Source organism: Coffea eugenioides, chromosome 6 (assembly GCF_003713205.1).
Source record: "Coffea eugenioides isolate CCC68of chromosome 6, Ceug_1.0, whole genome shotgun sequence".
Taxonomy (NCBI): Eukaryota; Viridiplantae; Streptophyta; class Magnoliopsida; order Gentianales; family Rubiaceae; genus Coffea; species Coffea eugenioides.
Genome location: NC_040040.1, coordinates 55,612,680 through 55,638,011, shown reverse-complemented (window position 1 = coordinate 55,638,011; position 25,332 = coordinate 55,612,680). Strand labels below are relative to the sequence as shown.

Sequence of the window (25,332 nt, the reverse complement as noted above, 5' to 3'; positions counted from 1 at the left end):
AGAACAGCGTAAAGAAACAAAAATTGGCGGTGGCTGAGAGCAAAACCAAAGCTGTCGTCCTTTCTTACTTTGTTTGAAAAACAGACTCGAGTGAGTGAGAAAAGAGAGAGAGCAAGGTTAAGAGAAACCAGTTACAACTTAGGTAAGCATCATAATCAATTAGCCAGAGCTGAGGAAGGGACTGCTAGGAACAGGAGAATCGAGTGCTAGGAATTGAGGAGCTGAAACCGAAACTTGAGCAGCCTGCAACATCGAACTTTATGGGGAACAGGTAAGATTTTATAACAACAGCTGCATGTCGAATTTAGCTAGGAATTTGAGATTGTGGCTGAAGTAAATGTCGGGCAGCAACTGTAAAATTGCAGGAGAAGGGAAATTGCAGAAAACTGAGATTAAAGCTTGAACCTGCAACTATTATCAAATTTTTCTTGGGATGATAACATTAAGAAGTGCATGCAACAGATATTTCTTCAGTATTCTCGTGAATTCTGATCATAAACTGTCATCCTTTCCTTAGGATAATTTTTAGCTGAGTCATTACCCTCTATACGTTCAGTTGGGACATAAAATTGAATTCGATGGAGTCTGATGCATGCTGCCATGCATCAAGTTTTGCTGCTAAGCTCAGGCACGGGATTTAGCCCAGCTTTTCTCTGAATTTTGGTAATGAACGACTCTGCTTAGCTTAGGATAACCTGCAGTAGATTGAGTGTCCTCTGCATAAGTGATTGAGACCAGAAACTGAGGAAGTAAAGGCGAGAAAATGTCAAAAGATAAGCCACTGGTTTACTAGAAAAAGTATTTGCTGCAACCGAGGGGGGGAGAAGAAAGAAACATTGGTGATCCTCTATAAACTTTAACTTCTAAACCTGTGTAGTAAATGTAACATGTCATACGGACCTTAAACCTCAACAAGGAAGATTGGAACCAGTAGAAACTCAACTAAATACTAAAGTAGAAATGAGTGCAGGTTGGTTGGCCGAGGGAGTGAAGCAGAATGTGCTTTTGTCCGGATATTTTTGACCCTGAAAATGTGAGAACTGGGTGTCGATGTCTTCATAAACAATGTTGACGCTATAAAATTTACCTCAATCCCATAAGTGTAGCTCCAGTTATGATCAAAACACCAGAGATTGGCAAAGCTGCCTTTCTCGTTGCCTCTCTCTTGTTTTTCCGAATGCATTCTACTTGATGCTGGCCGTGAGGAAACCTATTTTTGAACAGCATTTCATCTAATTTCCAACCTTGTAAGCTTTCATAAATGATAGCTAAGGTTGCTCTGAGATTTAACGACTATATCTAGTTCCACGAGTAGAGTTAAATTAAAGCAAATGAGAAGAAAACTCATGATAGTTATATACCTAAATTGGCTTCTAATCACTTAATATTGTCTTTACACATATGTTAAAAACTATAAATTTGAGGGACGAGTGTAGTGGAATAAAATTTAATTTACAAATAACTTAGAGTTTAACTAATTTGAAAAGGGAACCAATGGAATATTCCTAAGTTTTAAACTTAGAATCTTGAGTAGAAAATGATTTAATCCTAATGTAAACATTTTATAAATTATTAATTTGGAAAGTATGTATATTTCTTGATATAAGATAATAAAGTCAATAAGTCTCGAAATAAATTGGGGAATAAATATTGCGTATATTTTGTATTTTAAGGTCAGACTTGATTTTAATAGTTTAAACAATAAGGTAGAATAAATAATGAATATGTTATATTTTGTATTTTAAAGTCAAACCTAATTCGAATGATTTAAATAATAGGTGAACATCTACAAATTATAAATTTACCATGGAATTATATATTTATCTCAGGAAGTAGCTGCGAGTCAGGAAACAAACCCGAGACTCGAGAGTAAATTATTTGGATAATTTGTGAGTGTTTTCCGAATTTATGTGTTTAACTGTTTATGTGTATCTAAGTGAAATTATGTGACAAATGTGCTTATTATGAATTATTACTAACTGATTCCTTGTGAAGTGTATCTCAATTGTCCCTTGCCTTCTAAGTCGAGGGTGTACTTTATTGCACTCGACTTAGTTGAGTTTAAATGTCGATAATTGACTGAATGTTACTGTAAGTGTGCATGCATGTAAGCCGTATGTGTGCCTCGCCGCATCGGTTGAACTGGGCCCCAAAACCCTCTGTTCAACGGACTATTCGAGCAAGCAAAGGGCTTGGTCGGGTAGGACGGCAGCTTTGGATAAATGTTTCGGTATACTCGAGTATTACCATGAGGTTGGGAGATTATTGAACTGATTATTGAATGTAGTGAATTGTTTATTGTTTTGGAGGACATAAAGAGGTAAATTGGCGGAATGTTCAGTGATATTGAAATGAATGTACAATGACAGTGAAATGAGTGTCTCTTGACACAGAAATGAATGCTCAATGACATTGAAGTGACTCTAATGCGAGCACCGTATCCTTTTAAAAGTGATTGTTTAGTGAAGTGTTTCCTCAATTACTTAATGAAAGTGATTGTACAGTGAAATATGCACTACTTGCTTAATTGTACCGATTTAAGTGTTTATTAAATGTAACTTGCTCGGCAAACCTCACTGTGCTTTAGTTCAGCTCTTTAGTTTTGTTTTCCTTACAGGGGTTGAAGTCTGAAGGATGATCAAGTAGAGTTAGAGTGTTTTGGGAGGTCTAATGTTATATATTGATGTTAAGACCTGTATTTTGTATCTCTTAACGGATAGATTTATATTTCACACTAGTTGGTGATGTACTTAAGAATGAACGTTTGGATGATTCACTTTTGTAATTTGTAGTTGATAAAGCTTTTGTCTTACTAAGAAGTATTAAGAATGGATGTTTGGATGATTAATGAGAATTGTTATCTTTGAAATTAATGTTAGTGAATGAGTCCTGGCGAGAGCCAGGCGGGCGGTCCACTAACTTCTAGGGTATGCCCTAGGAGGAGACCGGGCCGTCACAGGTAATGTGAGAACTCGAAAAATTACGTGTGTGCTTTGCATTTTTTTTATTTTATTTACCTTGATATTGAAAATATAACATATAACGAATAAGTGGTTAAATTAAATGCCTAATTGAATTTTTATAGAATTGAGAATTTAGGAAATATCCTAGAATGGTATAGAAAAATTTTACAAATTATATAAATAGATGACGTGCATATCGTAAATTATGTTATTTGCAAATATTACTAGACACGTAACATACACTAGAAGTTTAACAAGTACATGTCTAATAAGTTTTTCTTAAAGTTAAATGTGTCAAAATCAATGTAAGAAAATTGTTCACTAAAATACAAACGAAGTTAGGAGTCCATGCATGAAATCATAAAATTTTAGGCCTTAGCGAGCAAATAAACTACAACAAAAAGACCAAACCGACCTCAAACTTCAAGACTAACTACCATGCAGCCATCGCACAAACTATCAGAATTCAGAAACAAAACCTAGAGAAAGTAAGATTTGCTGTGATAGGAACCGAATGCAAGCCTCTAATAGATCAAGCGGTGGAAAGGAAAAGGAGAAGAAATTGTCTGACAGTTTGGGCGGTGGAACATTTGCTGAGTTAAGTAATGACCTAGAGAAAGGAAGTGCTCTGCCATTTTGGACTTCAACCGAGAGCAAACAAATAGAGATAACAGAGTACTAATCTTTCTTCCTTTTCCATACCCAAAACCGAGAGAAAGAGTGAGAGTGAGGGAGCTCTCTGATTCCATTCTTTCCTTCCAGTCAACCGAATGAGTAAGAGAGTAAGGTAGAAAAAAGGGGAACTTGGAGCTTTCATCATGAGGAAACGAAGGAGGAAGGAGTCTGCCTGCGGGTTTCTTCTTTTCTAGCTTCGATTGTTAGAAAAAGGCAGGTAAAATGCTGCAACAATCTTTTAATTATCTAGTATAACTGAATACTTAAGCTGCATGTTAAGTTTTAGCTAGGAAAAATGAGTTTTGGCTGAGGAAAAATTCTGTTTAATGACTGATTAAGAGCTACAAGAAAACTCTGTGATGGCCGAGTGGACCTGGAATTGCAGCTTGTTACCAGAATTTCCTTCGGAGAATTATGCTAGGAATGCATGAAATAGGTTCATCTCTGATCTTATAGGATATATATTTGTGGAACTAGTAAAAATGTTGATAGATTTGGCTTGAAATGTTGAAAGAAAGCTGCTGAAATTTTTCAGCATGGCCGAGAGAAGGAAACAAAATTTTATCCAGCTTTCCCTTTGAATCTTTGGCTGTAAATTTCATATTGTTGCACAAGATACACCGTAGCATGATAACTACACTCTGCATGTTGAGCTGGAGTGGAAAAATGAAGAATTTGTTGAGAAAGTTTCACATTTAAACTGTCAAATTGCTGGAAGATTATATGTTAGCTGATGACAGATTTATGGGGACTTCTTGGTGGAATAATTTGCTGCAATTACCTGTTATTTGATTCATTTCATATTGGACAGAATGTATGTTAAGTGTTTAGTGTTTAAAGCAAGCAAAGGATGGAAACCTTGTTGAAAATTTTGGAGTAATGTTGCTGGAAAATCTGTTTTGCCGGCCGAGAGAGGGTGAAGGCTGAAACTCTCATGTTAATTTCGAAAATTCCATGATAATTGGCTGTAATCTTAAGTAAAACATCTTAAAACATCTTGTCCTAGTTTTCATGTACATCTTATTGATTTTAACACTTGAAAAGCTGGTGAATTGGAGCAAATTTAAACAACAAGCAAACTAGAATCTGGTTTAGCTTAAAAGGAAAGAAATGAAAAGTTCACTAACCTTAATCTTTAAATTTGGCATGAAAATAGTTTAACCTTAGTTTAAACACCTTACAAGACCTTAAATTTGGTATACATGAATATTTCCCTTGTTTGAGTTGATAAATTTGATGAATCTTGAAGAGAAATGTGAGGAAGGTTGCTGGAATTGTTGCATCTTGTGTGACAAGCTAAGGGACTTGAGTTCTAGTAATTTGAACCTCAAATTGGTGAGTGATTAGCAGTCGGACATAAAGATAAATGGATAAATGGATGAGAAAAGTTGTTATATCAACTATAGGGATCTAAAAGGCTATAAGACTTATATGAAAAGATATACAAATAAAACATGATTCAAACGGCTTTATAAGCATTGTATGTTCACCGTTAAGGTAATAAACTAGTTTTACTCATGATCATAAGTAAGTAAAAGAGATTTATAGGACAATAAAGTACCTTAAAGGTAGTTATTTCTAAAATTTACCTTATTAAAGGTTAATGTTGAGTTTTAGTACGATAAATCTAGCAGTATAAAAGTAATGAAGTCACAATACTAGAATTGCTACTTAAACTTCCTCTCTTTTGAAAATTAAAAGTTGAAGTGACGAGTGAATGTAAGAAATGCACTAGTCGCCTCATTTAAACAAAGCAATAACTGAGAATTCGGCTGGAATGGTGACTTAAGGCTAGAATACAACACGTATGTTGATTATACTTTAGAACCTCACCAAATGAGTAGTTAAATAATTATGGCAATTATAACTTGTCTCAGGAGATAGCGGTGTGCAAGAAAGCAATTTCGAGATCGAAGTGTAATTTTTTATTAGGGTGGGTGTTTCCGAATTTATGTGTTTAACTGTTTATGTTTACTTAAGTGAAATTATGTGATAAATGTGCTTATTATGAAATATTGCTAAGTGATTCATTGTAAATTGTATCTCAATTGTCCCTTGCCTTCTAAGTTGAGGGTGTACTTTATCGCACTCGGCTTAGTTGAGTTTAAAGGTTGATAATTGATCAAGTGATATTGTAAGTGTGCATGACTGTAAGCCGTGTGTGTAACTTATCACATTAGCTGAACTGGGCCCCAAAACCCTCTGTTCAACGGACTATTCAAGCCAGCAAAGGGCTTGGTCGGGTAGGACGGCAGCTTTGGGTAAATGTTTCGGTATACTCGAGTATTACCATGAGGTTGGGAGATTATTGAACTGATTATTGAATGTAGTGAATTGTTTATTGTTTTGGAGGACATAAGGAGGTGAATTGGTGGAATGTTCAGTGATATTGAAATGAATGTACAATGATAGTGAAACGAGTGTCTCTTGACACTGAAAATGAATGCTCAATGACATTGAAGTAGCTCTAATGCGAGCACCGTATCCTTTTAAAAGTGATTGTTTAGCGAAGTGTTTCCTCAATTACTTAATGAAAATGATTGTACAGTGAAATGTGTACTACTTGCTTAATAGTACTGATTTAAGTGTTTATTAAATGTATCTTGTTCGGCAAACCTCACTGAACTTTAGTTCAGCCCTTTAGTTTTGTTTTCCTTACAGGGGTTGTAGTCTGAAGGATGATCAAGTAGAGTTAGAGTGTTTTGGGATGTCTAATGTTATATATTGATGTTAAGACCTGCATTTTGTATCTCTTAACGGATATATTTATATTTCACACTAGTTGGTGGTGTACTTGAGTGATGTACTTAAGAATGAACGTTTGGATGATTCACTTTTGTAATTTGTAGTGGATAAAGCTTTTGTCTTACTAAGAAATATTAAGAATGGATGTTTGGATGATTAACGAGAATTGTTATCTCTGAAATTAATGTTAGTGAATGAGTCCTGGCGAGAGTCAGGCGGGCGATCCGCTAACTTCTAGGGTATGCCCTAGGAGGAGACCGGGCCGTCACAGGTAATTTGAGAACTCGAAAAATTACGTGTGTGCTTTGCATTTATTTTATTTTATTTACCTTGATATTGAAAATATAACATATAACGAATAAGTGGTTAAATTAAATGCCTAATTGAATTTTTATAGAATTGAGAATTTAGGAAATATCCTAGAATGGTATAGAAAAATTTTACAAATTAAATAAATAGATGACGTGCATATCGTAAATTATGTTATTTGCAAATATTACTAGACACGTAACATACACTAGAAGTTTAACAAGTTCATGTCTAATAAGTTTTTCTTAAAGTTAAATATGTCAAAATCAATGTAAGAAAATTGTTCACTAAAATACAAACGAAGTTAGGAGTCCATGCATGAAATCATAAAATTTTAGGCCTTAGCGAGCAAATAAACTACAACAAAAAGACCAAACCGACCTCAAACTTCAAGACTAACTACCATGCAGCCATCGCACAAACTATCAGAATTCAGAAACAAAACCTAGAGAAAGTAAGATTTGCTGTGATAGGAACCGAATGCAAGCCTCTAATAGATCAAGCGGTGGAAAGGAAAAGGAGAAGAAATTGTCTGACAGTTTGGGCGGTGGAACATTTGCTTAGTTAAGTAATGACCGAGAGAAAGGAAGTGCTCTGCCATTTTGGACTTCAACCGAGAGCAAACAAATAGAGATAACAGAGTACTAATCTTTCTTCCTTTTCCATACCCAAAACCGAGAGAAAGAGTGAGAGTGAGGAAGCTCTCTGATTCCATTCTTTCCTTCCAGTCAACCGAATGAGTAAGAGAGTAAGGTAGAAAAAAGGAGAACTTGGAGCTTTCATCATGAGGAAACGAAGGAGGAAGGAGTCTGCCTGCGGGTTTCTTCTTTTCCAGCTTCGATTGTTGGAAAAAGGCAGGTAAAATGCTGCAACAATCTTTTAATTATCTAGTATAACTGAATACTTAAGCTGCATGTTAAGTTTTAGAAAGGAAAAATGAGTTTTGGCTGAGGAAAAATTCTGTTTAATGACTGATTAAGAGCTACAAGAAAACTCTGTAATGGCCGAGTGGACCTGGAATTGCAGCTTGTTACCAGAATTTCCTTCGGAGAATTATGCTAGGAATGCATGAAATAGGTTCATCTCTGATCTTATAGGATATATATTTGTGGAACTAGTAAAAATGTTGATAGATTTGGCTTGAAATGTTGAAAGAAAGCTGCTGAAATTTTTCAGCATGGCCGAGAGAAGGAAACAAAATTTTATCCAGCTTTCCCTTTCAATCTTTGGCTGTAAATTTCATATTGTTGCACAAGATACACCGTAGCATGATAACTACACTCTGCATGTTGAGCTGGAGTGGAAAAATGAAGAATTTGTTGAGAAAGTTTCACATTTAAACTGTCAAATTTCTGGAAGATTATATGTTAGCTGATGACAGATTTAAGGGGACTTCTTGGTGGAATAATTTGCTGCAATTACCTGTTATTTGATTCATTTCATATTGGACAGAATGTATGTTAAGTGTTTAGTGTTTAAAGCAAGCAAAGGATGGAAACCTTGTTGAAAATTCTGGAGTAATGTTGCTGGAAAATCTGTTTTGCCGGCCGAGAGAGGGTGAAGGCTGAAACTCTCATGTTAATTTCGAAAATTCCAAGATAATTGGCTGTAATCTTAAGTAAAACATCTTAAAACATCTTGTCCTAGTTTTCATGTACATCTTATTGATTTTAACACTTGAAAAGCTGGTGAATTGGAGCAAATTTAAACAACAAGCAAACTAGAATCTGGTTTAGCTTAAAAGGAAAGAAATGAAAAGTTCACTAACCTTAATCTTTAAATTTGGCATGAAAATAGTTTAACCTTAGTTTAAACACCTTACAAGACCTTAAATTTGGTATACATGAATATTTCCCTTGTTTGAGTTGATAAATTTGATGAATCTTGAAGAGAAATGTGAGGAAGGTTGTTGGAATTGTTGCATCTTGTGTGACAAGCTAAGGGACTTGAGTTCTAGTAATTTAAACCTCAAATTGGTGAGTGATTAGCAGTCGGACATAAAGATATAAATGGATGAGAAAAGTTGTTATATCAACTATAGGGATCTAAAAGGCTATAAGACTTATATGAAAAGATATACAAATAAAACATGATTCAAACGGCTTTATAAGCATTGTATGTTCACCGTTAAGGTAATAAACTAGTTTTACTCATGATCATAAGTAAGTAAAAGAGATTTATAGGACAATAAAGTACCTTAAAGGTAGTTATTTCTAAAATTTACCTTATTAAAGGTTAATGTTGAGTTTTAGTACGATAAATCTAGCAGTATAAAAGTAATGAAGTCACAATACTGGAATTGCTACTTAAACTTCCTCTCTTTTGAAAATTAAAAGTTGAAGTGACGAGTGAATGTAAGAAATGCACTAGTCGCCTCATTTAAACAAAGCAATAACTGAGAATTCGGCTGGAATGGTGACTTAAGGCTAGAATACAACACGTATGTTGATTATACTTTAGAACCTCACCAAATGAGTAGTTAAATAATTATGTCAATTATAACTTGTCTCAGGAGATAGCGGTGTGCAAGAAAGCAATTTCGAGATCGAAGTGTAATTTTTTATTAGAGTGGGTGTTTCCGAATTTATGTGTTTAACTGTTTATGTTTACTTAAGTGAAATTATGTGATAAATGTGCTTATTATGAAATATTGCTAAGTGATTCATTGCAAATTGTATCTCAATTGTCCCTTGCCTTCTAAGTCGAGGGTGTACTTTATCGCACTCGGCTTAGTTGAGTTTGAAGGTTGATAATTGATCAAGTGATATTGTAAGTGTGCATGACTGTAAGCCGTGTGTGTAATTTATCACATTAGCTGAACTGGGCCCCAAAACCCTCTGTTCAACGGACTATTCAAGCCAGCAAAGGGCTTGGTCGGGTAGGACGGCAGCTTTGGATAAATGTTTTGGGTATACTCGAGTATTACCATGAGGTTGGGAGATTATTGAACTGATTATTGAATGTAGTGAATTGTTTATTGTTTTGGAGGACATAAGGAGGTGAATTGGTGGAATGTTCAGTGATATTGAAATGAATGTACAATGATAGTGAAATGAGTGTCTCTTGACACTGAAATGAATGCTCAATGACGTTGAAGTAGCTCTAATGCGAGCACCGTATCCTTTTAAAAGTGATTGTTTAGCGAAGTGTTTCTTCAATTACTTAATGAAAGTGATTGTACAGTGAAATGTGTACTACTTGCTTAATTGTACGGATTTAAATGTTTATTAAATGTATCTTGTTCGGCAAACCTCACTGAGCTCTAGCTCAGCCCTTTAGTTTTGCTTTCCTTACAGGGGTTGAAGTCTGAAGGATAATCAAATAGAGTTAGAGTGTTTTGGGATGCCTAATGTTATATATTGATGTTAAGACCTGCATTTTGTATCTCTTAACGGATAGATTTATATTTCACACTAGTTGGTGGTGTACTTGAGTGATGTACATAAGAATGAACGTTTGGATGATTCACTTTTGTAATTTGTAGTGGATAAAGCTTTTGTCTTACTAAGAAGTATTAAGAATGGATGTTTGGATGATTAACGAGAATTGTTATCTCTGAAATTAATGTTAGTGAATGAGTCCTGGCGAGAGTCAGGCGGGCGATCCGCTAACTTCTAGGGTATGCCCTAGGAGGAGACCGGGTCATCATAGTTTGGATAATGGATACCCATTGGCAATTGATTAAAGGGGGCTCAGGTGTTAGTTTTTTGGAAAAGTATAGTTAATTTGAAAAAGTATTACAATTTTTTTTCTTTTTTTATCTGCTAAAATATTTAACCTCCTCCTACTCCTACTTTATTGGGGGGAGTCTAAAGAGGCATGTGTGGGAGTTAGGAGCATGAAGAACCAAACCGGACAAGTACACTGTTGCACTCTTTGAATTTTTTGAAAACAAGAAGTACTATACTTCTTGTGTGATACACTAAATGGTGTTTGAACTTCTGACCTAGTGCACAGGAGAGTTTTAAATGATCTTTCCTTGGCAATCTGAAAGTATCCCAATTCAGAGGTATAATAAATATGATGTATGTATTTACATAATAACTTTAAATATGATGTATGTATTTACATAATAACTTAGGTATGATTTAAATGTTTTAACGAGTGCCTAATGAAAAATTCAATAATCAATTGCTCTGTTTGATGACACAAATATGAAATATTAATGCTGTAACGTGAGAGAGTTTTCGAACCTACAGCCAAACTTGCAAATAAAGTGGCTTGACTCTTAATTCTCATAAATTTATCGAACCGAAGGACAACATTGGGCTGAACCAATTTTGGAGCCTTGAGTCTATATAGAGACATTAAATCCCAATTTGTCACTCAAAGATACTTGCGCAGCTATATGACCTTTAACAGATGAAAGTACTTGAAATTCTACTAATAACCAACAGCAACCATCTCTTCGATATGCCAAGACACATGCTTACAAAATTTCTACTTGAGTATTCAAAGAAATGACAAGATTTATTTGTCCGTGAAATTAACTGGAGAATCAATCAAGTCTGGCGTTAATTGACGGTGTCTCTTTCATTTGCCGGTGACTTGGTCATTGTCATTGGCCGCTCGTCCATCCCAACTTGGGCAATTCAACACGGATCAGCTTTGCAGTGGTACGGCTTTGTAGTGGGATTTAATTTCTTTTCTTGTTCAGCCAAAAGACTCTTTGGGATTTTACTAATAACATTGACTTTTGGCCAGTAAAGCAACAAGTATTTCGCAAGAACATCCGTACAACATATGAACAAGTCAGCTATTGTTGCTTTCTCATTACAAAAACACAGGATTGAATTCTTTACAAAAATTAATATAGATTCCACGTCATTAATTTTGGTGGAGATTAATTAATTTCTTAAGTGTTCTTTTCATTAATTCATAAGTCAGCTATTGTCATTTTCAGGATTTTTTTCCTTCATTGGATAGGATATGATATCAGCTTAGGTTCAAATTAGGAATTCAGCCTGGCCATAACAATTTCAATAATTTCATAAAGACCCATATCTACACGGAATATATATGTGGGGAGGATTGCGTGTGTGTGTGTATATATATATAGAAAATGCAAAACCAACGTTATTAATAAGTTAGCCGGAAATCATACAACACAATTATTTGACAAAGTCAGGGGGAATTCCAAAAAGATTCAGTTAGATTGGTAGATTTAGCATAGTTTGCTAAAGTATGTGTAACCTTATTTGCTTCTCTAGGAATCCATTGAACATCAACATGAATTTGTTCTAATAAAACCAATCGCACATCTTCAATGTTACCTATTGTTATGAGCTGATATTCACTTAAGATAAGCATCTTTTTAGGGAGTAATTTGGAATCAAAACTTTATGGAGTCAGTTAAGATGTTTCAACTTTTATTCCCAATATAGAAAATTTTTCCGCATTTTATTTTTTTGGTATTCATGCTTCTTTTAGCCTATTCTTGTTTGTTGAAAATTTTGCAAAAGTTGATCGTAGAATGTAATTATGGAGAAAAAAAATCAGAATCAATTAAGTTAAGTCCTGGGTATATTCTTGATTTTGACCTTTTTGGTTTAAAAAAAAATCTAAAATCTAGATGTAAAAGAAAATGAAAACAGTCCCTATAACCAAGATAATACAATCTTTTAATTATAGAATAATTATACCTATTTATGGCTTTGATTAATTTTTATTTTGTATTTCTTTGGCATGCAGTAATATTTATTATTCCCTTACATTTTCCCAACTTCCAGTTTTTTTAAAAAAAATTATACTTGGGGCCCGTGCCTCACCAGAAACTCCTACAAACTCACTCTTTGAAAAAATTATGAATTTTTATAATGTGTCCCACCCTATTGATGTCAATTAATGGAAAACAAATAAAGTACATGGTCTTCGGTTTTCTATTCAACTAAACTAAAGGAAGCTAAGCCAGAGTCGACGGAAACCTTCAAAAAAAATAAAAAGGAAAATAAAACAGTAAAATGGTAAAATAACCATCCTTTTTTAGTGTCATGTTTTCACCTTTTGGATATTCGAAACAAAGGGTCATCTTTTCAAAATCAACACAACTTTCCATTTTACCATTTGAAAAAATTACCTTTTGCGTGCCACTACACTCCATGTGAGAGCCATGTTTAAGGTTCATCCAAAATCAGTACATTCAAACTTAATAATTACATTTTTTTTCTTAAAAAGTTTGATTTTCAAAAAACAAAAAAAAACCTCAAATATGGCACATAGGGAGTGCAAGATTTTCAAGGCCAATTTTTATCTCTCAATCAGTGTTTATTTTTTGTTTTTCATGGAGAATATTGGTTGTGCATATGACTTTCTTTTTTTTTTCATTAGACTTGTTTTTTTTGCATCCAATTCTTTAGCAGATATTTTTTGGTGTTTATCAGAGTCCAAACATAATAATCACATGTACTCATAACAAGTTGAAATCACAGAAGATGACCCTTATACTTGGACAGAGGTAGTCCATTTATATTTAAATGAATACAAGACAGATCGCAACAGACACACATGGATAGACTGATTAAGTTATCACTGAGCAGTGATTTTTCAATGATAACACAGACAGCACCGTACGTTATTAGAAATTCCAAACATATACCGCTACCTGTCCATTGCAAAAAACATGGTCCATAGATTCAACATTTGCCTGAACGCAACAAAAACACTTCGATGGTCCAGAAATACCGAGTTTGCATATTGTCGAATCCAGTGGTAATCGATTTCTCAACAAGTGAATGAGAAAAACAGACACCTTCAGAGGAAGTCGTGGATGGCAAATTTTTGTAAACATAAATGACCGTTGCATATGTGATCTCACCTATGATAACACAGACAGCACCGTACTGAGCAGTGATTAAGTTATCACCGTGCGCACCCAAGTATGGTTGTTGACTCGGCAGGGGCCTCTTATATGTGGCACAGGATGTTACATGTGCGGGAAATTGCTGAACAACATATAACCTTCATTGTTCATTCTGGGAGCTCCAATTTCTGGTTCGATAATTGGTTAGGATCAGGACCTCTGGCTTTGCGATTAGGGAGTGTTTCGGATCATAAAGTGTCTGATTTTTTTTTTGATGGCGGGTGGAATTTTTGGTTACTGAGTTTATGGGTCCCTTCATCTATCATCAATGAGATACAAACACTCTCTCTCCCTCAAATTGAGCATGGAGTGGAAGATTTGATGATTTGGGCTCCTTCTCAATCTGGAACTTTCACACTATGCTCAGCGTTTAACCTGGTGAGATCACATATGCAACGGTCATTTATGTTTACAAAAATTTGGTATCCACAACTTCCTCTGAAGGTGTCTGTTTTTCTCATTCGCTTGTTGAGAAATCGATTACCATTGGATTCGACAATATGCAAACTCGGTATTTCTGGACCATCAAAGTGTTTTTGTTGCGTTTAGGCAAATGTTGAATCTATGGACCATGTTTTTTGTAATGGACAGGTAGCGGTATATGTTTGGAATTTCTTTGGCTCTGCTTCAGGCGTGCTGAATTTGGGTTGTTCGGTTCGTGCATATATTGCGGGTTGGTGGTATAGCGCAAGCAGGAATGGTTTTCTTGCATTTGTACATTTTATTATACCTTCTCTGATTTGCTGGAATATTTGGAAATCCAGAAATTTAGCACGTTTCGAAGGGAAAATTCTTTCTCATGTTGCTATTTGTGAGTTTGTTTTTGAAGAGGTGAAAAACCTCTTTAGGTTGCAATTCCCTGAGCACCCGTTCCTTTCCTCAACATGGATGCAGTTTTGTTCTTCGCTCTCTTCTCTTAATCGGACAGCTTCATTTAAGATTGTAAGGTGGTGTCGGCCACCTTTGGGTGTATTTAAACTTAATACTGATGGCTGCTCAAGAGGTAACCCAGGGAGGGCAGGTGGCGGTGGGATTTTGCGTGATGATGAAGGCAATTTCCTGCTCGCTTTTTCCCCATTTTTTGGAAATGGAACCAGCATTCAAGCTGAGACGCGCACTCTTCTCTTTGGGGTTAAGCTGTGTCTTTCTCGTGGTTATATTAACTTGCACATTGAAGTGGATTCTTTGGTTCTTGTTCATTTCCTAAAACAGATATCTAGTTGTCCATGGAGTGTTCTTACAGAGGTTAAGCACCTTCTAAGGTTATCGTCTAATTTTGTTGAATTTTTTCATTGCTTTCGAGAAACTAATCAAGTTGCTGATTGTTTATCTAACGTGGGGTGTGATCAAGGTTTCGATACAACGTATCTTCAGTTTTTAGACCTCCCTATGACATCTCGTGGAGCGTTTCGGTTAGATAAAATAGGCCTGCCTTCAATTAGAAAATGTAAGAGCAAATGATGTAAAGGGAATACTTCCCTACTCCTTCTCTAGCATTTGCTTCTTGGTATTATTTGGAGGTAAGGTCCATGTCCCCCTCCTGTGTTTATTTTGCTTTTCCAATAAAAGACCAAAATTTAATTTGAAAAAAAAAAACAACTATTGGCGGCACATATGCAATTCTAGTGAATTGTTCGCCTTTATTTGAATACAAAGTACGGTGCAAATTGCAGAAAATAGTAGGCTTTCAACAGTTGTAGACACAGTAGCAAGCATGATAACGATGCTGACCACTGCCAGTCCAAATACATTCTCCGGAGTAAACATGCTCTGTGTACTTGCAATAATTGTAGCACCTGTCAGAGGAACAATCCCCGGACCAGTTCTTGGCAGGCCTCTTGCAAAATGTAGCTTCAGCCATTGGCATCTCTGCATGAAACAAAGCAAAAGAGAGAGCAAAACATTAGAGTTAGTCCAAAGTGTATGGTATATATCAGGGATCTAGCCCGTCCACCTAAGGGATAGGTGTTTGTTAGTATTATAGGGCATAGTTCCTCTATGTCATTTTTTGTGTCAATCTTTATCCCATTTTCTATTTTTATGCCACATGTATTGTTATTCACAACACTATACATGTATATTTGCAGTATAATTACATGTCACGAGAAATTAGAAAGCGAGAGAGAAAATTCAAAAGCAGAATACAGGGCAAAACTTTAAGCAAAAACATTTATTGAAAAGCATACGGCGCATATGTAATACAAATTAGTTCATAAAATTTTGATTGTGAGTGTACATATACATGATACACACTTATAACTATTCTAATTCATTGCTAGTGACAACCATTTCTGTTTGTTGTACTCGAAGTTCTCTAACTAAGAGAGAGGTAGAGACAAATAATTAAAACTTTGGGAATGTACAAATATACGCCATTCTATGCATGTGTTCACCATTTAAGACTATGGAAGTGTAAACTCTCTTACTAAAGACTAGCTACAACTTACTATTTGGTACGAGGAGGAGGAAGCAGATGAGCAGGGCAAAGAAGGTTGCGCAGCTAAATTGAGATTTAGCCATCTCCGATATCTTATGTTAGCTATGCTTGTGAGAACACAAGTTAATGATGATAGCTATTTATAGCAAGAGATGGTGCAATTTTCCAAAACCTAATCGGTAGTTGCGTTGAAACTTCTTATCGCTGAGTTGTTAAGAGAAAGCTACAAGTATCAAAGAATTAAGACAAAGTCTAAGTCAGAATTAGCTTACGAAAGGAGTTTAAACAAAGCATCAACACCATTAAGATTTGAAATTTTTAAGTCCAGCAATTTCTAACCTCTTTTAGTGGAAAAGATAATGAACATTAGCATAATCGACGGTTACATCATTTTCACATACAATCGATGGACGCATGCCGAATTTTGGTACATCAATTTAGAATGTAGAAGCCACAAGGCAGAAAGGACGGCAGCAATGGAATGCTGATAATTGAGCTATTGCATGCATGATACATATTCTGAGAAATCTTTTGTAATGTAGAAATGTTCTACGTGTATTTTTCTTTGTTCTTCTTTCCCCATAATTAGCTCTTTTATCTCTTCAATACAATAAATATAATTGGCTATCCCTTTACTATTACTTTCAATCTAATATCATATCATTTGACTTTTTATACATGTATTATCTTCTTTCATATTTTTTGGATTTTGCTTCACTTGTTTCTTGTTATAATGGGGTTTTGATTAATTTAAATTTTAGTAAGTACCCACTATTATTTTGTTTGTGGGGGTGCAAAACACAATTTCTGTAGTTTGAGAGGGTACAAACTGTTAAACTATAACTAAATAAAAATACAATTGACAATAATTGTAAGGTATAAAAGGAAATTTTAAAAATTTGAGGGAGCAATTACCCACCCTCCAATGTTAATAGCTCTGACCCTGCCCCATACTACATTGAATAAAATTTGTCACCCTACTAATAAGTACAGACCACAAGCTTATTATTAGGGAATAACTTCAGAACCTTCCTTGTGGTTTCTAAGAATTTCATGTTGCTCGTCTCGAATTTTTAAAATTGCACAAACCTCCCTGACTTTTAATGTCTGAATAAAATTTTTTCAAATATCCTAAATTACCCTTTTTAAATTGAAAAAGGAAAAAAAAGAAAACAAAGTTTGCTAATTCCTTCCTCGACTCCTTGAACCATTTATGTTCCAAACAACCTACGGATCATCAAAACGCCAAACCATCCAATGTAAAGACTGTTTTAAGTGCTGGATATCCAATTGTCAACCCCAGCTTCATAGGTACTCAGGCGCTTCCCCAACTAAAGCTTGCATTTTTTATTTTTTTAATGTGGTGTGGAAGCTGCCCTTTTCTTCTATTATTAAATGGATAGTTATAGGTAAAGATCACTCCTAATTGCTAAGATTAAATCTTAATTATAATATATTCCCAATCAAGGGAATCCTTTAAGGATTAAAGTAAGTAGGTTGGAAGGCCCACACTTCTGCCGATATATAAAACCCAAATTCGATCCAATACAATCGAACCAATCCAGCAGCCAAAAAACCCAGCCGGGCCTCTTCACCTTGCCCCAAAACTCTCACCCGAAATAGATACTAATATTTCAACGAAATTCAACCTCAATGCTTTCTCAAAACAAAATTTCCATCAACTACCAATCTTTACAACCCAAACCGCCTCCACCTTTCTCTAGTCCATTTTGCAGCTTCTTTCTCTAACAAACAACTCCCATTAAGTCAAAAACCTCCATGTTTGTAAAGTTTTGATCAATACAGTTCTTGTGCAAGAGGATAAAAATAAGGGTTAAATGCAGAAAACTCTCATGAACTTTTATAACTGTTGCACAATACATCCCAAAGTATGTTCATAGGCACTTTGCACCCTAAAAAAACTATCATTCATAGATTTCATGGTCAAACAAAGCGCGTGTTTTACAAGCTCTGTTTGTTGAAATTTCCTGACAAAATTGCCTTCCTTCCAAATGAGTATAAATGGCTATCTCCACCTACCATCACTTGTCCATTCTGCTCATTTATTATCATCTTCATCACATCCTTTATTTCCTCTTCTTCACAGACGCTGCACAGTCTTCTACACACATGGAGCACAGTCCTAATAGTTGTAGCTCAAGCAATGCATTTATAGCAAGAGATGGTGCAATTTTCCAAAACCTAATCGGTAGTTGTGTTGATCGGTAGTTGTGTTGAAACTTCTTATCGCTGTTAAGGCAAAGGCTAAGTCAGAATTAGCTTACAAAAGGAGTTTAAAAAAAGCACCACCACCACCATTGCAAGATTTGAAATTTTTAAGTCCAGCAATTTCTAACTTCTTTTAGTAGAAAAGGTAACGAGCATTAGCATAATGTCACAAAGCTCAAGTCTTTAGCAGCTATGCTAAGTAGAAATGTAGCACTATAAACTCATCTAGTTGCTGGATTGTCAGTTATATCATTTTCCATGTACAATCGACGGATGCAAAAGCTCACCATTATGTCACCTACACAATCTGTGCCTCGAGGATTAATAGTTAAAAGAAAAACCTGTGCCTTGAGAAGAATAATGCGTAAATGAATGCTCATTGTCTACAAGAGAAAGTTTTGTATGATGAATTTTCTTCTTCTTCTTCTTTTCCATTTTTCATTTTGGTACATCAACTTAGAAAGTAGAAGCCACAAGGCAGAAAGGATGGCAGCAATGGAATGCTGACAATCGAGGTATTATATGCATGATACATATACACTTGGCATCTATATATATATATATATATATACATATATACATGGTCCATAATTTATGTTCAGGATTGATACTGATACTTCAGCCCTATATCCCTCAAGTTTTCAATGCACGTTCTTGTGCTTTATTTTCTGCCAACCAAGACTAGCTAGTAAAGGAAGATGGAGTACAATTTTTTAGAATTTTTTTTTGAGTTCATCGAGTAATTGTTTACATCTCATAGAATTATTTTCTCATACCTATGATCTATTTCAGTTTCCTGGACTATTTACATCATCAGAAGCAAGACATATTTAATTCACTACAGACAGCTTTTCGAATCAGACAGTTGTTGCCAAAAGGTTGAAGCCAAGGTGGATGGCAAAGAAAGTTGTGTAGCTAAATTGAGATTTTACCACGTCCAATATTTGTATTTCACAAACTTGTGGAATAAAAAAAAAGAAAAAAAAAAAGCCAACGACAACCATTTATAGCAGAAGATATACAGCGAGCTGTTCAAATAGTTTGAACCATTCTTGTCGCGGAAGATCAAAGAAGGGGAAATATACGAATAGAACAAGATGTTAGATAAGAAGTTTAGTAAGCATCACTTATCCAAGGACACAATTAATAACATTAGCACCAGTACAAAATTTGAATAGATCAATAGCCAGCATATTTTCCTACTGTTCTAATAAGATATATTGATTCAGGATTATTATACGTTAATATGTGAAATCTTCTTGCCAGTGGGCTATACAGTAGCGTAGGTTACCTCATGTTGTAGTGAGGATGCTGATAAATCATTTTCTTCTTCATTTCATGCATGAAAGAAACCAAGTTATCTCACCTAAAATATTTTACGTCTTGTAGAATGTCAGTTGAGTACAGAAACAAACATGCGTTTGTGTAAAGTAAATAAAAAACAGTTTGGATAATGGATACCCATTGGCAATTGATAAAAGGGGAATCAGGTGTTAGTTTTTTTGGAAAAGTATAGTCAATTTGGGAAAGTATCACAATTTTTTTCTTTTTTTATTTGAAAAAACATCTAATAATTCCTACTCCTACTTTATTGGGGGAGTCTAAAGAAGCTTGTATGGGAGTTAGGAGTGTGAAGAACCAAACTAGACAAGTACATTGTTGCCTTTAGACCTGTCAACGGGTCGAATTCGGGCCAGAATTCATTATTCCGGACCCGGACCTGTTACTACTATACCGGTTCTGTATCTGGCCCGTTTATCCGATGGGTCTTCTACTCTATGTTCTGGACCCGGATCCGACGGGTCTACCCGAATCCGGATCCGGGTCTGAGTCTACCCGAAAAAAATAGCTGAAACCTGTTTTACAACAAGATTAGAAAAAGTACTACTTTTTTTTATTAAGAAAGGTCAATTTAATTTTGTCCAACAAGTATTATTTCAATGTTGTCACTTGGTTAAAGTCTTAGCTGGGCTATATTGCATGTGTTAATTAACATCTTCTAGATATAATGTTTAGCATTGATAAATACCTATGTTTTCAGAACCGGACAAGATATCGACTCGGTCGAGCTTAGGGGTCAGCGGTCAGTGGGTTCAACCGGGTTCGATAGGGGTTGAACCGGATGACGTCATAAATAAAAATTATTTAAAAATTAAAATATTATATGTACAATACTTAATAATATGTTAATATTACTAAAGGTATATTCATATATATTTGATGTTTCAAATATATTTAACAAGAAAATACAAATAAATTAGAACAATCAAGTATCAATTTATATTATTTAATAAGCATTAACAAGTTTAGAATTAAAATTATGGACTTAATTGAAAAATAACACCAAACTTTAAGACAACATTTATAAAGTATGAAATATTTGAGGTATATTAATAATTTTTAACAATTTAGGGGGCAAAACATCATATTAAAAATATTTTGACATTTCAAAAAAAGTGAAAAAAAAGGAGACCGAGTTCATTTTTCCGGTCAAACCGGGTCAAACCCGGTTTTTGGCTAGGTTTGACCGAGTTTTTGGTTTCTCGGTGTTTAGGATTAACTCGGACCGGACAACTGGCCGGTTCCCGGTTCGACCGGTCGGACCGGCCGATCCGGTCCGAGTTTAAAACCAGAGATAAATACTTTTTGTAAGATTCAAATTCATGCTTTTGCAACAGGTGTTGTATATGCCAAAGGCTCTGCATGTCCGTGGATAATATTTAGTTGTTTGGGCCTTTGGGGTATAGAAGTAAATTTGGGATATATTTTTGATATATATATATCTATTTTATATCCGGATACGGGTCAAATACGGGCCGGAATGATGTATTTTGTATTCGACCCGTTTTTTTTGTTTGACAAAACGGATTTGAATTCGGGTCCGGGTAGCGGAATTATATCCCTAGCCGGACCCGTAAAAAATTGATGAATCTGGGTCGAATCCGGGTCCAGACCTGGACCATTGACAGGCCTATTTATAAGAAACAAATTTTACCATTTATTTTGTGTGAACAAATTTTTGAATTACCTTTTTATCTTACTTTTCTTAGACTCCGCCAAAATTTTTGGCTCTACTACAATTTTTCTTTTTGAAGAACAATTAGACATATTTCAAACATTCCAAGAATATAAAATTTGTTGGTTAATTATATCTACCTCCCCGTGCTTTAACCAAACTACAAGTAAATCTCTTGAAGTTTGAAAAATAACTGCCACCCACTTTGACCTAACATTTGCTAAACGGTGTTGAAATAGACACTCGTATGTGTAAACAGAAAGACTCTTCCCCCAAAACGAATCCACCACCGTCGTCTATTTTCATCCTCTTCCCCGGTACTCGTCCAAACTATAACGTCTTCAATAATATCCAAAGTCCCAATTCCTGATTCCAACAAATTTTACTAATGAAACTCAAGCCATTGAACATTGATTATTGTTGTAAAGATGATAACATGAATCTAGAATTTTTTTTTAAGTCAAGTCTGAGTGCATTCTGAGCAAAGGAACTAATGATCAACAAAAACGTTTCTAGAAACTGTATTGATTCTTTTATTGAACCATGAAACCATCCATATTTGTTTTTCATGCCCAAAAACTCATCCACTTATGCTCACCTCTTCCCTCTACTTTGGTAACCATTTTTGCACCCTTGAACTCTAGAGTCCTCACCTATTTGTTATGTCATTTCATCTACAATATAAGTTTTGAGATCAATCATAGCACTAATTGATGCATCTCTATCACCTTTAACCACTCAAATGAGCATTTTATAATCTGTTTTCCCCAATATATTGGAATTGGCTCTTTTGTTGATGCCTATTTTAGATCTGTGTAGGAAGTGTGGATGCTCATGGGGCTCAAGACCTAGGCTTAATGGAGGTTGTTGGTGGCAAGAGAAGAAGATTTGGGGTTTGTTTTTTCTTATATTAAGCAAATTGGGAATGCACTGGCGGAGTTAGTGGTGGTTTCTAGAACAAGAACGATGAATAGAGAAGTAAAGGCATTGGTTTTTCTTCTCTATACTTTTTCTTTTTCTACATCAAATCTTATTTTCTCCTTCCTTTCTTTGTAAGACATGAAGGGATAATTTTTTACTTTTACGTATGTTTTGGTTTGATTAGGATAAACAAACGTTAATAAACTAACAAGAAGGGGTATTTATTATTACTGGGTGGGGCACACACTATGTGTACATATTTTAGAAAAAACAAATAATAAAATATATATAGAATAAAAAATTAGTTAAAAAGACTTTTGGGAAGTGATGCAGTGTTTATTAGTGGATTAGTTAATCAATTAATAGGGGAGTGTAGTGATAGTTATATGGTAATGGTTATATAGGAGTGAAACATTTTCCAAATAAGATGTGGATAGATAATAGTAAATATTGAAAAGGTAAATGTTAACACTTTTTGTTACTAATACCAAACCCCTACTTATGTGTTAGTTATATAGTAAGATACCTATTTGAAGTTAAAGGAGGGTGACTGTTATTTTTCAAACTTCGAAAGGTCTTCTTGCAATTTGGCTAAAGCATAAGAAAGGTAGACGTGATTAACCACGTATTTTTATCAACAGTAGTCTTGGACACAATTCAAGTGTTTGAACTGCCTAGATTGTCATTGACTAACTGCCCATCTTGCCTAGAAAAAAAATGTTTGAATTGCCATTTTTTTCTAAAAAAATTTTTACGTTTTTTATGAACATATTTTCAATCAGTCATTTTTCATCTTACATATATCAAATTACTATAATACATTTTTGTATGAGTATTTCAAAAAAAAAGCAATCCTAATGGGTTGCCCAAAGTGCTTGAATTTACGCACTTTTAAAATTAACGACTCAATTGAGTGTGTTTGGTTATCAAGATTTGCCAAAAAAAAATCAAATTTTATTCTACTCATATGAAAAACATAAATTTCAACCATCTTTTTATTTCACATTTATCATATCACAAAAAGTACTACCATAATTATTTCAAATAAATATTTCAATTAACCTCCTGTCAAATAATTTTTGTTGGTGCTTACATGCATGCTTCAATAGCAAAGCTTGGCATTACTCAGGCACATGCATGTGAACAATTGTTAACATAGCCGCCCCACCAGTTTGACTGTTATGCACATTTTTAATGGGGAAAAGAGTTTCAATGGCCCTCTAACTCTTTCCCAAGTAAAGTTTTAGCCCTCCAATAATTAATGTTAAAGTTTTGGCCCTCGATCTAATAAAATAGTATATTCGTGGCCCTTCTGTCAAATCTTGCAATTAAAATTGAAGGAAAGCATTATCTCATGAGATGCACGACCAAATATCAAGGACATTATAGTCTCTAAACAAAAGGTTTGGGTCCACTGCCGGAGCATTCAAACTCAAGGCTTTGTCTCTTCTTCATCCTCTTCAATCTTAGGCGCCAGGTAAAATCTTATATAACCCATCTCTGCCAATGGGCTTGCCTTGGTAAAAGAGTTCAAATACCTAAGGGCAAATGTCAAGGACACTGGATCATTCATTTCTATAACAGTTGCTTCCTCTGGCTTGTCAACAGTTGTATTCTGCCGGCAAACAAATTATGTTAGCAGACCCAATATCACCTCTTGTTGAAAATTTTACGCCTTCTTTTGTCACAGATATCACCACTATATCACCAATACTGCTGAGATCTTTACAAATTCTAGCAAACTCAGCCGAAGGCATCCTAACAATAGCCTGGTACTCTGCTTCTGGAATTCCAAGGTGCTCACTGTCGATGTCCATAAGCTTCATTTCAAAATCAGCTATCTTATCTTGAGTGGGACTTTCAAACATGAAGGTAACAGTATCACTGCCATCGTCGCCTTTAATGGTGATGATGTCATCGTTTCCGGCGCACTTGAGCATCTTAGCCATATTGTTAAGATTCATCCCCATGGAAAAATTACGGTCACAGTGGTAGTGCTCAAAGCCTTCGGATCTGAGCAGCAGAGCCACCAGCGCGATGTGGCTGGAGTCCATGGCTTGCAAGGAGAAGCCACTCGAGGAACAGTCGAAATTCGCATCGTTCACCAAATCTTTTATGGCATCCAAAACCTTCTTTAACAAACTACCCTGAACCAGCCTTAATTCAAACATCTCTGACGGGAAATTCAGAGGGAAAATGGCTAGGGTTACGTTGTAGAGAGGTCAGAGCGTTCTTTTTTTTTTGGAGGGGTGGGAAAGAGTCGCCGATAAAGAAGCTTGGCCTGTTTTACCACTAGCAGAGGCCGATGTAGTGGTTCTTGGGCTTCCACCAGCACCCTTCGAGATTGTTGAAGTTGAAAGCGACCCGACCATCATTGGAGAGGCAAGGGACTGATTAGTGGTGAAAAAGGAGTGGAAATTGTTGGAGAAAAAATCAGTGATGAAAGTATTTTTACTTTTCTTTGCTTAGAGACTATAATGCCCTTGATATTCTCACAAGATGATGCTTTTCGTCAATTTTAACTGCTGGATTTGACAGAAGGACCATGAATATACTATTTTATTAGATCGAGGGCCAAAACTTTAACATTAATTATTGGAGGGCTAAAACTTTACTTGAGAAAGAGTTGGAGGGCCGTTGGGACTCTTTTCCCTTTTTAATGCAAGGGTAAGTTTAGGACAGGAATAAAAGTTTGTAGCTTATTTGAGGTAAGTGACAAATATCTTTGGACATATTAAAAAGGAAAATATGATATTTTCAATAGAATAAATAGAATAATTGATTTAAATATATAGCTATAACATTACGTATGCCATAAAAATAAATAATATAGAACAATTTTCTTTTTTTTCTTTTTGTATTTGGTTATGACTTATATTTGAGCCGGTGACATTACCGTTTTTGGAATGACTTCGCTACCAATATACGAGTATTACCACATGTACGATAGACTTGACACTTTTCTCTGTTATTCTCTCAACCCTCCTCACACCCTTCTCACCCTTAGCAATAGAATTCAAACCTTAAACTTGGCAAGCCTTGACACTAATTAACTTGTGTGTACAGCCCTGTTTGGATTGTCATTTTCTGTCCGGAAAATTACCTCGTTTTCCATGATCACATTTCCCTATTACCTTTTTCCCTCACATACATCAAATCGCTACAGTAATTTTTCTAT

General features: G+C 35.2%; 1 protein-coding gene and 1 pseudogene across 1 annotated transcript; both read right to left on the bottom strand.

Annotated features, from left to right (window-relative positions):
• Positions 1-15,222: 15,222 nt before the first annotated feature.
• On the bottom strand, positions 15,223-16,077 carry LOC113773358 (defensin-like protein 18). Its single transcript, XM_027317986.1, has 2 exons — positions 15,999-16,077; positions 15,223-15,420 (listed from the first exon to the last, which is right to left on the bottom strand). Exons 1-2 carry the CDS (start codon positions 16,069-16,071, stop codon positions 15,239-15,241), a joined length of 255 nt encoding a protein of 84 aa, XP_027173787.1. The 5' UTR covers positions 16,072-16,077; the 3' UTR covers positions 15,223-15,238.
• Positions 16,078-23,586: 7,509 nt separating this feature from the next.
• On the bottom strand, positions 23,587-24,350 carry LOC113776099 (annotated as a pseudogene).
• Positions 24,351-25,332: the final 982 nt, after the last annotated feature.